This window comes from Halteromyces radiatus, assembly GCF_025201355.1.
Source record: "Halteromyces radiatus strain CBS 162.75 chromosome Unknown BX664scaffold_4, whole genome shotgun sequence".
In the NCBI taxonomy this organism is placed as follows: domain Eukaryota; kingdom Fungi; phylum Mucoromycota; class Mucoromycetes; order Mucorales; family Cunninghamellaceae; genus Halteromyces; species Halteromyces radiatus.
Window position 1 is genome coordinate 632,031 of NW_026251690.1, and position 15,200 is coordinate 647,230.

A 15,200-nucleotide genomic window follows, 5' to 3' on the forward strand; every position below is an offset into this window, starting at 1 on the left:
CTGCATGGATTAAAAAAAAAAAAAAATTAGTTGAAGGGTTTAGTTTTCATGCGGAGAGGGTTTTTATTGAGGATCCGATCAGAGCCAAATCGATAATAATCAGTGAAACTGCATGGTGACAACTAGAGCAAAAAAAAATATATATATACACAATGTTTCATATTCTAACTATATTTATAAAGTATGATCAAAAGATTTGTATGCTTCCTTAAATTCCTTGGCTGCTTGACGTTCTTCTGCTTCACTTTGAGCACATGCTTTCCAATCTTCGCGTTCAGGTTGACCAATAGCTTTAGCAACTACCATTCTATAAAAGAAAAAAAAAAAAAAGAATGTATCATCTTTACTTTTATTTTTATTTTTATTTTTTACCTTCCAAATTGTAAATTGAATAATTTTTTTGAATCGATAGTATGAACAATATGATTACCATTAGGAAGTTCCATATCAAAGTAGGCGCCGTTCTAAAGAAACAAAAAAAGGAAAGGGTTAGTTTTTCTATCTACTAAACAAATATAGCAGAAAAACTTACAACAGGTGCTTGATCCGTCAATTCATAACCCGCTGCCTTGGCTTCTTGTCGAGCCACTTCTTCCACCATAGATGATTTGTTCTTGGGTACTGGTATGACTTGTATATGAGCATGATTAAGAATAGATCGCGTTTCTCTTGATACTTCGAATAAAACCATATCATGATCATAAGAGGCATAAAACTTGCGTAAAGAGTTCTTGTAACTTGCTAAATCTGATATGACATCATGACGACTTTCGTTGGGGACCTTTCCAAAACTCGGGCAATGCGTAATAGCAATTAATAGAATATGGCCGCCTCCAGGAATAGGACTAGATTCTGGTGATATCACAGGTCCCTTTGCTAATGTAGCATAGATTTCAGATCCAATAGATGTAATCAAATGTTTTTCAATCTTGGGATTAGCTAAGCAGAACCAACATGAGCTCACTAGTCCAGAAAAAAAAAAAAGATGAAATGAGAATCAAATAATAATAATGATGTCATTCAACTTACAATCAGCCTGTTGTCTAGGAGGACGTTCTTCTTTTTTAGGACAATCTTTAATAAAATGGCCAGGTTCATTACATATCTTGCATACATAACCACTGGGAACAACATTACGTTGAGGACAATCCGAGATAAGATGACCAGGAATATTACACTTTTTACAGATATAACCTTCAGGTACTAGTTGTAACAATGAAATAAATAAAAAAAAAAAAGAAATCAATCCATCATGATAAATATATATATGTACTTCTTCTTTCTTTACCGGTCCGTTTTTTCGTTTGTTGTTTTTCACCCCAAAAGAATCCACTATTGTCATCAGTGGCAGCACGTTTTCTACCAGATGAAGAGCTTGATTGATTCACCAGGTGCCAGAATGGACAATCCGTAGTAAGAGAAGGTTTTGCATTTAAAATGTCAGGAGAAGCTTTGGCCATTGGTACAATGTTATAAGCATAAAACCACTAAAAAGGATTGTGATCAATTCCGTTAGTTATTTCTTTTTTGATTTTTTTTTTTTACTTACCCGTTGTTTGTTCTTGTTCAAAGCTTTTCCAAGACCAATAAATCGAGATACATGAGTAGCAACACGTTCATCAGGACCACCAAATCCAGTCGTATTTTCGTATGGTTCGCGTTCATAAAAAGTGTTTTCCGAATCAGCAAAATGATATCTTGGTTTTAATGCCAAATCCAAGAGAGCAATAGATGAGGCAGCCGTCGACAGTGAGCAAGGAGGTGCTTTTGTTGTACCGTCTTCAATCCCTTTGGGCCATTCAGTTGTCAAAAGAATATCCACGCCTGGAGGTGAAGTCATAGGGAATTTTGTAGTCTTCAGAGTATCAATATCGGATGATGTATAACAAGAGATGCTAGATCCATCTGAATTATCATTGTCTTGGATCCCCGATAAGAATGCAATCTTGAGTCCTTGTGCTGTTGTCATTGTTCCCTTCTTGCCGAGATAATAGAGATTTTCGCATATTTCACCCTCATTAATGTTAATATGTTTTTGAACACTGTCAGGAAGACCATTGTCGCCGTGAATAAAGTAAGTGGTTAAAGGAACTATGCAGCAGTAAGACGCGAAATAATGTGTCGAGAAAAAAAAAGTTTAGATCGTTTGTTTATAATAAGGATCGTTTTATATTACCATTGACTTTCCCAAACATGAGATCTTCAAGAACTGACGAGGGCGTATCTTTTGCAAAAAAGTTACCAGTACAAAGTAATACGTCAAAAGGACCATGTTTGTCGTTGGTTGCTGTGATCTTTTCGAAAAAATCAGTAAATTGACTGTCAACTGATCCTGTCACCAAACTATAAATAAATAAAAAGTGATCAATGAGTATCACCTATTTAGAGAAACACTTTTTAGTTTTAAATTATTTTACACTTTAATGCCAGGTGTCGCCATTTTGGAAGTTCGATCAAAATAATATAAAAAAAAAAAAAGTAGGGAAGACGACAAAGGTAAAGAAAAAAAAATCGGTTTTCCCTTGAAAAAGTTGAAGTCGGCATTTGAATATCTTTATTGTACAAAGTAAAAACTACAAAAACAATACAAAAATATAAAACTACAACCTAACTAAAAATCTTCCAAAAGATCTTCGGCAGGTAACTCATAATCCAACTCATCTCGGACACGTTCCACACCTTTCCAAACACGTAACAAGTTCTTGCCAGCCAAACCAATAAGTTCTTGATCAGTCCAACCACGTTCCACAAGAGCAGCAAAGAGATCAGGATACTTGGATACATCTTCCAAACCAGTAGGAGTGAGATCAATCCCATTGAAATCAGCGCCAATTCCCACCTTATCACGTCCAGCTATCTTGCCAATATGATCAATATGATCCGCCACATCCAATAATGTCGCATCTGGTCCACATTTAACAAATCGATTATAAAAGTTCACCATCACTACACCATCGACTGTTGCCAAACGTTCCAATACCTAAAAAATCATGGTAATATGAATAAGTATGTCACCATCTATATATATATGTATATGTATATTATTATTATTTTTTTTACCGAATCAGGCACATTGCGTTCAATTTGACAAAAAGCATAACTTGAAGAATGAGAGAAGAGAACTGGAGCCTTTGTAACATCGAGCACACTGTTCATGGTACTATGAGCAACATGACTGATATCCACCATCATACCCAACCGATTCATTTCACCAATGATCTTCTTGCCAAATTCGGTCAAGCCTGTACCTTTTTTAAATGGAGGAGGATTAGGATCACAACATGATTCCACCCAGGGTAGATGACAATTATGTGTCAACTAGAATAAATAAATAAAAAAATGAGATCATTCCAAAATAATCATCATCAACTTACAGTCATATATCTAACACCAAGATCATAAAAAGTACGCAAAGCCGCCATAGAATTACCAATCATTTGTCCACCTTCCATACCCATCATGGAAGCAACACGACGATGACGATAAGCCTTTTTAAATTGTTTGGTAGACGTGACTAATTGGAAAGTCTTTGGATGAAGTCGAACCATACGCTTGATAGCATCAATAGATTCCATTGCCTTGAGGACTTGATTGTCTTGTTTGGCTTCACATTCAGTATATACACTCCAAAATTGTCCCATCAAATGTCCCTTTTCAATGCGACTGATATCCGTATGGCTATTATTGAGATGATAGATATCCAAATCATTGATTTTTCCCTTTTTATCAAACGCTAATAACCTAGAAATACAAAGGGTTGTAAAAAAAAAAAAAAACAATACATTATCATATTTATATATACTTACATTGGAAAGTCATTATGAGTATCAATCAAAGGGTGATGGCGTAATAATTTGTTTGCATGGTCAAGACTGGTTGAGTCTTCGGAATCATACGTATTGAGAACATGCTGTTCATAACATTGAGACAAGGGTAATGCCAAACATATCAAAGACCAAATCTTCATATTGTATGTAATAAAGAGTTCTTTTTATTTATTATAAAAGAAAAAAAGTAGACAAACTAAAGGAGAAAAAAAAAAGAAAAAAGACAAAAAATAGAAATCATTACAAAGCAAAAAAAAAAAAAAAAAAAAAGATAAGAACTATTCTATTCTCCGAGTATCACCACCAAAAAAAAAAAGATCGAACCAATCGACAACCAGGGTTAATATCCAGATCGTACCCGCATATCTTCTATCTTCTTTTGGACTTCACCCACTGTTCGATCCAATTCTTCAGCAATCATTCTTCTCTTTTCAGCAGGAAGCGTATTGAATTGTTCACAAAGATCACCATCAATCACTGACTTGACAGGGATATAATAACCACGATAACTAAGATGATCACGACCAGCCAAGGGAGGAGCTTCCGTTCGCATATGCATTTCTAACATTTGGAAGAATTCAATGTCTTCTTTGGCAACAAATGGAACATACATACTAATCGATCCTTGTAATGTACTTGTCAATATGACTTCTCGTCCACCTGATATCAGACTAGTTCGATGAATAGATGTGATAATGTCGCCTACAAAGTAATTACAAATGTTGCTCAACTAACAAATAATAATAATAATAATAATAAATAAATAATTAAGCTTTTTCTTTTATATATTCTTATTTTCTTCAAGAGAGAGAGATTTTACCTTATTGGGAGCACCATTTAAATAACCTTTTTCATAAAATATACGATTTCCAGTAGTATCTTCATCAATTTCCTGACTTGTTGTTTGTGATAATCGATCCACGAAAAAGTTACCAAACTTGTCACCTCCAGCTACTGTATCATAATCAACCATTGTAGATGATGTTGTCCATCGAGGTGTAGTATCATCTGCAAATACTGCAATACGATTCTCAGATCGTTGATATAATGCATAATGTACTGATTCTTGAACGTCACCCACTACAATACGATCCCCTCGAGTTTCTAGCGTAACAATACAATTTGGAATACACTATATATATATAAAAGTGTGAGATCATCATTCATATATGTATTAAAAAAAAAGTTAACTTACCCTTGATTCACATTTCCGTAACATTTTCTTTCGACCCACATCATAGATACGAAGTGTTTTACCAATACCCACCAAAAGACGACCATGGAAATCAGTCATTGCATAAGGTACTTCTTCCACTGGAGTTTTGTGTATCAGTTCCAATTGAAGTCTTTGATCTTCAGCAAGGACTGGACGATATAATCGTAAATAACCAGAAGAGCATCCTCGAGGTGCCAGAGTCACATCGGTACCAGTACCAACCACTATGAATTGTTCCAACGCATCAGAAGCATGAGGATTTGAAGCAAATTGTACTACTGTGACACTAAAAGCAGCTTCATTTTCATCCAATTCAATTTCTTGTAAAGTTTCACCTTGGAAAGGTTCAATCAATCGGATACAACTTGCCCATTTACCTTTGGAGTTTCTTACATGTCCAAATTGTACAGGATCCAAGTTCACCATATCGGGATCTATTTCAAGTCCTTCCTTTTCCTATTTATCATCATATATACGTCAGTCATAACAATAAAACGTTTACTCCTCTTTTTTTTTCAAAATCTCTTTTTTTTTATTTATTATTATTATTTCTTACCTTGATAGCCAAATCCTTCACCTTTTCAGCCTGAGAATACGTAGCATGATCACTTTCCACTACAATAAAAGTACGTGTTGTATGATGTAATGCAAATTGACGAGGTGTATATTTCAAAGGAATTGAGACTTGATTGAATGTGTTGCCTAACTTGTCCACAGAGAAAATCCTATTTACCAAAAAAAAAAAAAAAAAAAAAGATAAGTAATTTTAGATAAATTTTTTTTTATCAAACATCAACACTTACCTAAGGGTGTTACCGGTAATAGCGACCATTCCTTCATTACATTGTTCACTTGAAAACATACTACCATATTCCAAAGTATCATAACTGAGAGGAGTAAGATGTAAACGGTTTTGGAATGTATAGCTTAACCATGGTTTTGAAGAAAGAGCCAATAGAGCAGGTTGACCTTGTGTTGAGACCTTGAAAAGTTTGACAGGACGTGGACCCAAGAAACGTGTACGAGATTCTGATAATTGACCAGTAACAGTATCCAGAACAGTACGAAGCAAGATACCATTAGCCATACCAATATTTAGATATTGAGTGCCATGACCCTTTGTTGATCCAGTATCAAACATTTCTAAAATAGATAAACTTGAAGCTACACCTTGAAGAGCTTGCATAGATACAGGTTCCATACAGGCTTCAGGATCCAAACTAAGGATACGTACTGTATGATCATCACATCCAACCGCTAAATGAGGATATCGTTGTCGTCCTTCTGGTACATCGCCTAAGGCAAGACAGGCGACATTGGTAGGCATTTGTTTTCGTTCATGATGTTCATTTAGTTGATCCATATTGTCCAATTCAAAGTAAATCAATTCACTATTTGATAACGCCACTACTACTTGTCGATTATTGGTTGCTGCTTGCACAATTACTTGACCACCAGGGACACGCCATTCATTGACACGTTTATCAGCTCGGATGTGACGAACGCCATGAGGATATACTTGTACAAGAGAATCTTCACCTAGTTGTTGTACAGCAAGGGTTGGTGTATTTGTCATTAAGCCAGTATCCGCCACTTCTTCCACTGTTTCACCAATAGACAACACCAAAGTCGCATTCACAAAGGACACCACAATGTAGGATTGAAAATCATCATCATATCGTAATTTAGTTGTCCATACAGCACTTGGATTTCCTGGTAATTCACTGACTGCTAATTCTGATACTTCCAATCCTTGATTCATGATTCGGAAAGTTGATCGAGCTCCATTTCCACAGATACCATATATACGAGGTGATTCTTCATCCGCCAAGTTGAGCACTTTGCTATCCATCATTGGTGCAAATGATTCTAATTCATCTACCATCAGTAAATTCTTCAATGGTCTTGGTGTAAAGTAGACAAGAGGAGTTTCTTCTTGTGATTCTTCCACTTCCATAAAATCAGATGCAGAGATTTCAGGATCATCTGGATCATCCCCAAGGTTTTCAATTGAATATTGTTGACTATAATAAAAAAAATAAAAAAAAAAAGAATGAATAAAGATAATAATATATATTGTGAACATTTTACTTACTGATTTCCAAATTCACTAGCCACAAATAAGAATCCACTCTTCAAAATACACATAGCAGTAGCTATAGGTACAGTGTCAAAGTATTTGATTGTCATATTTTGAACCACACCCTCAGCATGATCGATTGTCACCTTATAGATATCACCAGCTTCAGATTGTAGGAGGAAGAAGAATTGAGTCTTTTTGTTAATTTTCATTTTATGTACAGCAAAAGCACTGATAATAATACCACGAGAAGCATCTTCAAGAGGTTGAGCACGTCGGATGATAGGGAGACGGAATTCAGGCATATCTTGATGTTTGTAAGTAATCACATTTTCAGAGCAGACAAGAACACCAGAAGGACCATCATTCCCACCAGGAACAGGAATTAATAAATTTGCCGTTCTATCCACAGGTTCAGACCATTTTCGTACCACATGATTGAGCCCAAGATCGAGTTCATAATAAGTTAATGTCTTTTCTACTTCCTTAACCGCTTCACCTGTTGGATCCTGATCCACTTCAGAATAATCCACCTCCAAACATCCAAAAATAGGGTTTTCGAATCCAACATCTAGACCAACAATATCATGATGAATAGTATGTGATTTGTGTGCTTCCAAAGGTGACGATATTGTCAATTTTGCTGATGAGTCGCGATTAAGAATATATACTAACTTTTGCTTTTCTACGGCACCAATCATCACTGCACGTCCTTTGGGATCAGTTGCTAAGTATTGACCAGGCACAATACGTCGAGTACCTGTTTTTCCAAATGTTTCTTCATGTACTTTGTCAAAACAATTCTTTATAGGATTGTATTCTAGAATAACAATACGACCAGAATCAGAACCAACAACAATATAATCTATTTAAAAAAAAAGAAAAGAAAAGTGTTCCAATTAGAATAAGATAATCTATATTAAACTCTTTTTTTTTTTTTTTTTTGTACCAAAAATATCTATATTTACCTTTTGAAGCACCAGTAAGACGGAATGGTTTGATGGATCGAATAAGACCAAAACATTCATGAGATAACATGGTGTGTAATTTGCCGGTGGACGTATCAGGTTTGAGAAGTTCTAGTCGAGTTTGGCGTGCCACTACAATTTCTTGTTGTTTTGTTCCAGAGAAATTACCATGGATGGCTTGATTGATGGATGTCGAAGCATTGAGAGTCAAGTTGTATAAATACATGATGATTCTTATATATATATCGTTCAATAGATGTTGTCAACGTCGCGCGAATGGTACAACGAGAATTGTTGTTATTTAAGAGAATGTAAAGAAGGTAATATAGTTATCAGTTTTGGTATATATCAATGAACCTGTTTGTGGAAGTAAACAAGAACACAATGTACCAATCAGAAAAAAAGAAAAAAAAAAAAAAAAGAGAAGAAATGTTCAAGCGGTAGAGAGAGAAGCACACGACACAAAAATTAGGTCTCCAACCATATAGTGGCTTTTTGGTTTCAAACGCCGCGCTTCCTGTATATAGGGTCTTTTTTTTTTTTTTCTGCATTGCCTTTTTGACCTTTACCAAACAACTAAGAGAAACAAATCATTTTATTAGCATATTGATCGACTTGTTTTTATTATTTATGTCTTTACAGAAAAAAACAAAAAAAAAAAAGACAATATATGAAAGGCATGTTTCAACCAATAGGATCATCTTTTTTACTTTAAATTATTCGATGTATTGATGGTGGCGGTACTTCTGGAGGAAAGAAAAAAAAAAAAAGGAAAGGGGGGATAGAGGCTGTTCCATTTTTGTTATTCGAGAACTTTTTTTTATTTTTATTTTTATATATATCAATACATATGCATTAAATAGTTCTTGAAAATCAATGATTTGAAGTACTTGATAAGAAAGCAAAATAATCATCAAAAGAAAACATGAAAATAGGAGTCAAAACAGATTCATCATGGATTGATTATAACTGTAAGGGCATTTATTTTTGTATTATCCTACAAAGGGAATTGGTACTAAAAAAAAAAAAAAAATACGACTTCAGGGGTTCACGATGGCGATGATAAAAAAGCGCCAATATGATAAAGTACTTACGGAGTGCAGAAGATCCACAAGTTTTAGTATGTTTTTTTTTTCTGTATTGCTCCTTGGTACAGAAGAAAGGGGGTCGATCTTTTTTTTTGACTTTTCGATAGACTATAAAACACTGTTGATTTTTCTTTTTTTATGTTTTTTTCTTTAACATTTATATTGAAATCATTATGAAAAATCTCGGTCTCTTTGCTCTTTTCGGTCTTTTGGCAGCAATTCAAATCAATGCACAATGTTCTTGTGAACCCACAGATGCTGATTGTTTGTCAGAATGCAGTAAGTATAGAAAAAGATGAAGAAAAATGAATGAATGGATAATTGATTCTTTCCTTTTTTTTTTTAAAAAAAAAAAAAAAATATAGTTGGATCTACTCAAAGCTGTTTATCTGGTTGTGATGATAATGATTGTTATGATGGATGTATTTCACAACATTGGCCCGGTGCAACACCCAAGGAAACACAAAGTGCTACTGAAGCATCCATCACTGCCCAGGCATCAGCTACTGTTTCAGGTACTTCATTACCTAGTGCCACCGCTAGTAGTGATGCATCCTCGAGTGCTACTGAATCCATCTCTGCATCCGCAACAAGAAGTGAAAGTAGCAGTATCACTGCCTCTCTTTCATCCGCCACAAGTGCTTCTGTCAGTCTTAGTTCTTTATCATCATTAGCATCATCATCATCATTATCATCCTTCTCTCCTTCATCCATCTTACCTTCTTCCACTCTTCGTCCATCCTTGTCATCCAGTAGTCTGACTCCCGCTGCTTCTTCCACTGTATCACCCTCTGCTGCTGATACTTTGCATGTCCAATGGCTATCCTCTTTATTTGCCATTATTGCTATTACTGCTTGGTTCTACTAAGTTTCTATCTATAAATTACCTTTTTCTTTCTTTCCTTTTTTTTTTTTTTTGTGTTAGTTTTGAAAAATAAATAAATAAAATAAAACTCTTATTTTCTATTTATCATCGTCTACCTTTTTTTTTTTTTTACTTTATTTTTATTTGACTTTGTTGCTACTAGTATAAAATAAATAACAAACAAAAAAAAAGCCATCTAAATGTAAATAACACCCCATCACCTTATCCAAGGTTGTTTGATCTATGGAATCCAACAAAGTATGATGCAGTAAAGCTCGAAAATCCAAAAATAAAAATAAAAATTAGTTCGTGAGTATATATGAAAATGATTTCATCTGCAATTATAGTACATGTTTGCTTACCTTATCTCCTTTCATCCCTTGACTATTTAAATTCTTTCCCAAGAATCGGTAGACACCAAAAAAAGGTCATATGCGACATGATTTATTTGGCAGTAATAGTCGATTATAGCTATATACTTTACCAAAAAAAAAAAAAAAAAGACAGAGAGAGAGAGAAAGAAAGGGAGCCATGTGCTCAATTCATATCAATCCAATGTTTCTTATTGTTGCTATTTGTCAAGTCATCTTACCAGTATAGCTTATGAAGGAGGTGGGGATGAAGGGGCAAAAAAAAAAAAAAAAAAAAAAAAAAAAAAAAGGAGGAAAGATGGATTGGAACAAATCGATCATCCTTTTACCAAATAGAATAATAAGAAAAATAGCGAAAATATACTTTTTTTTTTATTTATTTACAATCCTATATACAAAAAATTACCACTAATCAAATACTACAAGACTACTAAAACTATCCTTTCCAATATCCTTCATCATGACTTCCAAGGGAGATAATTGAGATTTGATACGATCCTCTTGTTCCTGCAATTCCCATCGACTAGGAGGTACAATTTCACTGGCCACTTCATCACCATCCATAAAGTTCTTGAGCATATTTTGGGAGAAACCAGCCACCATCGCCACACCTTTTGAATCCTTGGTTGCTTGTAAAGTCAATTCACTATTCCCAAGAGCATTGAGATTCCACCATACGATTTCAGGAGGTACATAACCAGCTTTTTCATATTCCTTGACCACAGTTTCCCACAAAGTATCAAACTGACCATCATCATCATCAACAGAGGGTGTCACATTGTTGAATTGCATATCCGTAAACACAAACAATCGCTTGACCATGTCTTCTTGCTTGAGGTTGAATTTCTTGGCCATAGGTAATAATAGATCCACAAACACTGCATAGAGATTGGTTGACATACCCCATTCGGATGCTAATACCTTTTCCACTTGATCAGCAAAAGATAAAGTCGTATCGATTGAGATGATTGAAGGGTGTTCTGAGAAAGAAATCATGGTGCCAGCAAAAGGTTGAGCAGCCAGAGCCATCAACGTCAATGAAAGTCCAATAGCTGCATTGAGAGGTTCTACCGAGTTTTGACCATATGTCATGGAGCCAGAAGTATCACAAATTGCCAATGAACTTCGAAGAGCATGTTCAGGTCCACAAGCCTCTTGAATGGCTCGAATATAGGTTTTCCATTGTCCATCCAACAAGAGTCTTTCCGCCTTGATTGTTTCTTCATCTTGATTTCCTTTGTTCAATGCACGAGCCCGTTCCACAAAGTCATGAGGTCCTAGTACAGCACCGCTCACCTTACGAGTCCCATTGGCAACACCTTGGAGAAAAGCTTGATATTCATTTGGTACATGTTTCAAAAAATGTTTCGAGTTTCTTTGCATACAAAGAGAAGGCACATGACTAAAGTTGATCTTGTTCCATTCATTGAGAGCCATTCTTCGTTCAGTGACATCCATTGCTTTCCGTAAAACAGAGGTGATATGTCGTCGGTACTGATCGCGAGCTTCATTCAGGTGATATGTTCGATCTTCATCATCACCATTAGCAGAGGGAAGGAAGAGTATTTCAGCAATGGAGGTAACAATCATCGTATATTTGTCGTGAGAACAACCAAGAGAAGGTGCCCATTTACCAGCCAGACTGATCTTGTTCGCCAATGCATATCTGTCATCATCCTTGGATTCGTTCTTCTCGTATGCCAGCACGGTTTGTTGATCCAGTTTCAATTGAGCCGCAAAGAGTCGAGCCACAGTGAAATGTAAAGCACGATAAAGAGGATCCTCGGTCAATAAACGCACCACCTTGTCATTTCGTTCTTGTCGTACCCTTCTTCGTTTTTCCATTTGTGCTTGTTTTTCCATGTTTTGACGTTCCTTGCTTGCATCCACCCGTTCCTTTCGTAGACGATCCACTTCTTCCTGAGGGAGACCTTCCAAAGAGGCACAAAAAGCACGACGTGCCTTGCGTCTAGCTCGATGATGTTCAGGATCGTATTCTTGTCTTGGATGATTCAATGCAGTAAATTCCTTGCCGTCCACTCCTTCAGTTGTATAAATACATAGAATGTTGAGAAGATCCTTCCAATAACCATGAGACTTGTAGTAGATAGCCTTTTCATCCTTGTCCACGACTTCCCAATCATCATCCTTATCGTTGTTCTTGTCTTCCACTGGGCGATTTGGAATAGTACCTTTAACCAAAACATCCATGTTACAAAGTGCGGTTTTGGGATGGTGTTTGAGTAACCATAGGAAAGCCGTATAGAATCCCATTTTGTTCATCTTGCCATCATGAATAGACCGACAATGGAAGATCAACTTGAGAGTGGTATCAGGATCTTTGTCATAAGCAGCAGCCAAAGCATCAGAGGAACAATCCTTACCCACCATAGAAGCATATAAATCCAAGCAAGGATCCGACGAGGTAGAATGAGCTACAGCACCATTGGTTGTCACTGTGAGTTTTTCCACTTGTTGTAACGCGTCCATGAAAGCTTGACTATCACGTGTCTTGGTCTTCTTTTGTTCCTTGTTCACTTGAGCAGATAAAGCATCGATTTCTTGGTCCAACAATGACTGGTCATGTAAAGAGGCAAAGAAAGGAAGAGAAGAAGGAAAAGTAGCAAAAGACATGACGGTAAGAAAAAAAAAAAAAAAAGTCCACAAGAAAGTAAAAAAAAAAAAAAGAAAGAAAGAAAGGAAAAGATAGAAAAATAAAAAAAATTGATTTATTAATTTTATTAAAATGAGTGAGACTACGACAACTTGCCGCAGAGCCCCGCAGCTAAAAAGTAAAAAAATTTAACTAAGCTAACAAGATAAAACTAGTATTATTTCGGTCGTACAGGTTTGGCGCGTTCAACGAATCGTCTTGCTTCCTTTGCTTTGAAGAGAATAGTACCTGCTACCCCACCACGCTTGAGTTTTGTTGTTGATGATGTGTTCTTGTTTTTTCGTCGTTCTTCTCGTCGAGTTTTAAAAAGTTGTCTTCTTCGTTCCAAATCTTGATCATTGATTCGAGTGATAGAAGCATATTTGTGATAAGTACAATCCATCAGTTTGTGACAATCCACCATTCGTTTGGGCATATTTTGAACCACTTGGAAAACTTCTAAAGGATCTGTCACCGAAAGGATTTGATGTTCATTCAATTTAAAAATAGCTAAAGCCGTTCTCATCAATGCCTTTCGCCCTTCACTACGAAAAAGGAAAATAAAAGAGTGTGAGCCATCAGATCTCCGACCAGCGCATACAATCATAGATTTATATCATTTTTCAAATTGACGTTGTAATTACTTACTAGAATAAACAATCCCAAACACGAAGAACAGACTACACAAACGAAAAAAAAAAAAAAATCCGTCATCTATCTTTTTTTTTTTTTCCTTTTGTTGATGGTTACCTCTGTTGGTAAAATGTTGATAAATAAAGTAAGAAACCAGTGACTTGTCACCAAAGAACTTGTTGGTAATCCAAGACCATTTGGATCTTCACATTCCCAAAATGATCTTCCATCCGCCAAACGTTGCCAAATACGTGGACATCTTTCCGATAATAACATCATCAAAACATTCTGATCTATATTTGCACCTTCCATAGTAGTATCATATACGTTGGGTGGGAGAATATCATGAATCAATACCACAAATGTCCAGAATGCCTCTTCTTCTTCCATAAATAATAAAAGTAGTCCAGCAATATAATTCAAGGATTGACAGTAACCAATAGATGGTGAATATACTGAGAAGGCGTATAGTAATCTTCGTAATTTTTGTATGGCAGGCATATCATCTTCCTGAGGACGTGGAGGCACAGTAGTAGCAGCAGCAGCAGAGGCATTCGAGTTTTTTGATTTGAAGAGATCATTGTCAGGAAAAGTACGATGGAGATCTATTACAATAATTTATCATAAATAATCAGTTACCAAAAAAAAAAGATATTCTTTTATTACTTACCTCTTTCTATGATATCGAGATATTCACTGTCTAATCCCATAGCCATAGCCTTATCAACACATTCTTGATAAACACCAACATGAGCTTGCATTTTTTTCTGACCACCACTATAATGAAACCAAGCCTAACAATAATAATAAATAAAGGAGGAAAAAAATGTATCTTGATTATAATACTTTGTACTTACTTGAGATCGAAACTCAGGAGGGATACCTTTTCTTACATATCGCTTGACTAGAATATGAGATGCGAAGATATGAGTGCTTCTGTCAAATGAGAAAAAAAAAAATTGAGAAACTTACATTTACTTGACCTTGGAGGCCAATCACCATTGTTTTCCTCTAATAATGTTCGCCATTTTTGAGATCGTCTCTGTGTAATTTCTAAATATTGTTGTTCAAATGCATCATATTCTTCAGCAGTAACCCATTGTGTAGATCGAACAAATCTATATTGATCTCTACTGAAAAATAAAATAAAATAAATTGATCAGCACACTCTTATTTATTTATAATAAATAAAAAAGTTTTACCTACGATTTGGATCTATTGTTTGAGGAGGAGGGTATAGACCTTTTCCATCATCATAAAGTTTCGGTAATCCACTTGTCGTTCCATTATCGTTATGATGATGATGATGTGATCTCCATGCCCGAAAAACGCTTTGGTGTGTAGATTCAGTATGATTGGCAATTTTCGTACTTTGGGATCGTCGAGAAAGATGTAATTTTTCTTTGAAGGAAGTAGATAGTTTTTTTTCTAAAGGTGCACTCGTAGGAGCTAGAAAACCAGTATCAGCAGTAGTAGCAGTAGCATCATTCAAACTTATC

General features: G+C 35.6%; 7 protein-coding genes across 7 annotated transcripts; 1 reads left to right on the forward strand and 6 right to left on the reverse strand.

Annotated features, from left to right (window-relative positions):
- Positions 1–174: 174 nt before the first annotated feature.
- BX664DRAFT_365247 (CwfJ C-terminus 1-domain-containing protein-like protein) lies at positions 175–1,840 on the reverse strand (the record flags this gene model as incomplete). Its single annotated transcript, XM_051548459.1, has 6 exons — positions 175–307; positions 373–464; positions 533–963; positions 1,030–1,203; positions 1,289–1,487; positions 1,550–1,840. The coding sequence occupies 6 exons, from the start codon at positions 1,838–1,840 to the stop codon at positions 175–177; spliced, it is 1,320 nt and encodes a 439-aa protein (XP_051399742.1).
- Positions 1,841–2,515: 675 nt separating this feature from the next.
- Positions 2,516–4,058, reverse strand: BX664DRAFT_331690 (renal dipeptidase family). Its single transcript, XM_051545186.1, has 4 exons — positions 3,807–4,058; positions 3,375–3,741; positions 3,061–3,318; positions 2,516–2,980 (listed from the first exon to the last, which is right to left on the reverse strand). Exons 1-4 carry the CDS (start codon positions 3,965–3,967, stop codon positions 2,612–2,614), a joined length of 1,155 nt encoding a protein of 384 aa, XP_051399743.1. The 5' UTR covers positions 3,968–4,058; the 3' UTR covers positions 2,516–2,611.
- A 44-nt stretch (positions 4,059–4,102) lies between these two features.
- Positions 4,103–8,488, reverse strand: BX664DRAFT_296316 (CPSF A subunit region-domain-containing protein). Its single transcript, XM_051542194.1, has 7 exons — positions 8,092–8,488; positions 7,139–7,988; positions 5,847–7,067; positions 5,600–5,768; positions 5,023–5,499; positions 4,648–4,959; positions 4,103–4,557 (listed from the first exon to the last, which is right to left on the reverse strand). The coding sequence occupies exons 1-7, from the start codon at positions 8,315–8,317 to the stop codon at positions 4,168–4,170; spliced, it is 3,645 nt and encodes a 1,214-aa protein (XP_051399744.1). The 5' UTR covers positions 8,318–8,488; the 3' UTR covers positions 4,103–4,167.
- Positions 8,489–9,352: 864 nt separating this feature from the next.
- Positions 9,353–10,081, forward strand: BX664DRAFT_358526 (uncharacterized protein; the record flags this gene model as incomplete). The annotated part of the gene is made up of 2 exons (XM_051548044.1): positions 9,353–9,458; positions 9,545–10,081. 2 exons carry the CDS (start codon positions 9,353–9,355, stop codon positions 10,045–10,047), a joined length of 609 nt encoding a protein of 202 aa, XP_051399745.1. The 3' UTR covers positions 10,048–10,081.
- A 684-nt stretch (positions 10,082–10,765) lies between these two features.
- On the reverse strand, positions 10,766–13,058 carry BX664DRAFT_385488 (uncharacterized protein). The gene has a single exon (XM_051549252.1). The coding sequence runs from the start codon at positions 13,047–13,049 to the stop codon at positions 10,824–10,826; it is 2,226 nt and encodes a 741-aa protein (XP_051399746.1). The 5' UTR covers positions 13,050–13,058; the 3' UTR covers positions 10,766–10,823.
- A 302-nt stretch (positions 13,059–13,360) lies between these two features.
- Positions 13,361–13,537, reverse strand: BX664DRAFT_236720 (uncharacterized protein; the record flags this gene model as incomplete). Its single annotated transcript, XM_051540185.1, has 1 exon — positions 13,361–13,537. A coding segment is annotated over one exon (177 nt), but the record flags the coding sequence as incomplete, so codon positions are not given.
- Positions 13,538–13,715: 178 nt separating this feature from the next.
- Positions 13,716–14,833, reverse strand: BX664DRAFT_262178 (rab-GTPase-TBC domain-containing protein; the record flags this gene model as incomplete). The annotated part of the gene is made up of 5 exons (XM_051540709.1): positions 13,716–13,748; positions 13,819–14,306; positions 14,372–14,495; positions 14,559–14,605; positions 14,674–14,833. Coding segments are annotated over 5 exons (852 nt in total), but the record flags the coding sequence as incomplete, so codon positions are not given.
- Positions 14,834–15,200: the final 367 nt, after the last annotated feature.

Excerpts from the sequence above, each read along its gene's own strand:
- BX664DRAFT_331690 (XM_051545186.1), bottom strand. The coding sequence starts at position 3,967 with ATGAAGATTTGGTCTTTGATATGTTTGGCATTACCCTTGTCTCAATGT. Across the intron at positions 3,742-3,806 it reads ACTCATAATGACTTTCCAAT|GTTATTAGCGTTTGATAAAA; the intron begins GTAAGTATATAT and ends TTGTATTTCTAG. Across the intron at positions 2,981-3,060 it reads AACGCAATGTGCCTGATTCG|GTATTGGAACGTTTGGCAAC; the intron begins GTAAAAAAAATA and ends ATGATTTTTTAG.
- BX664DRAFT_296316 (XM_051542194.1), bottom strand. The coding sequence starts at position 8,317 with ATGTATTTATACAACTTGACTCTCAATGCTTCGACATCCATCAATCAA. Across the intron at positions 7,989-8,091 it reads TCTTACTGGTGCTTCAAAAG|ATTATATTGTTGTTGGTTCT; the intron begins GTAAATATAGAT and ends TTTTTTAAATAG. Across the intron at positions 5,769-5,846 it reads ATTACCGGTAACACCCTTAG|GATTTTCTCTGTGGACAAGT; the intron begins GTAAGTGTTGAT and ends TTTGGTAAATAG.
- BX664DRAFT_385488 (XM_051549252.1), bottom strand. The coding sequence starts at position 13,049 with ATGTCTTTTGCTACTTTTCCTTCTTCTCTTCCTTTCTTTGCCTCTTTA.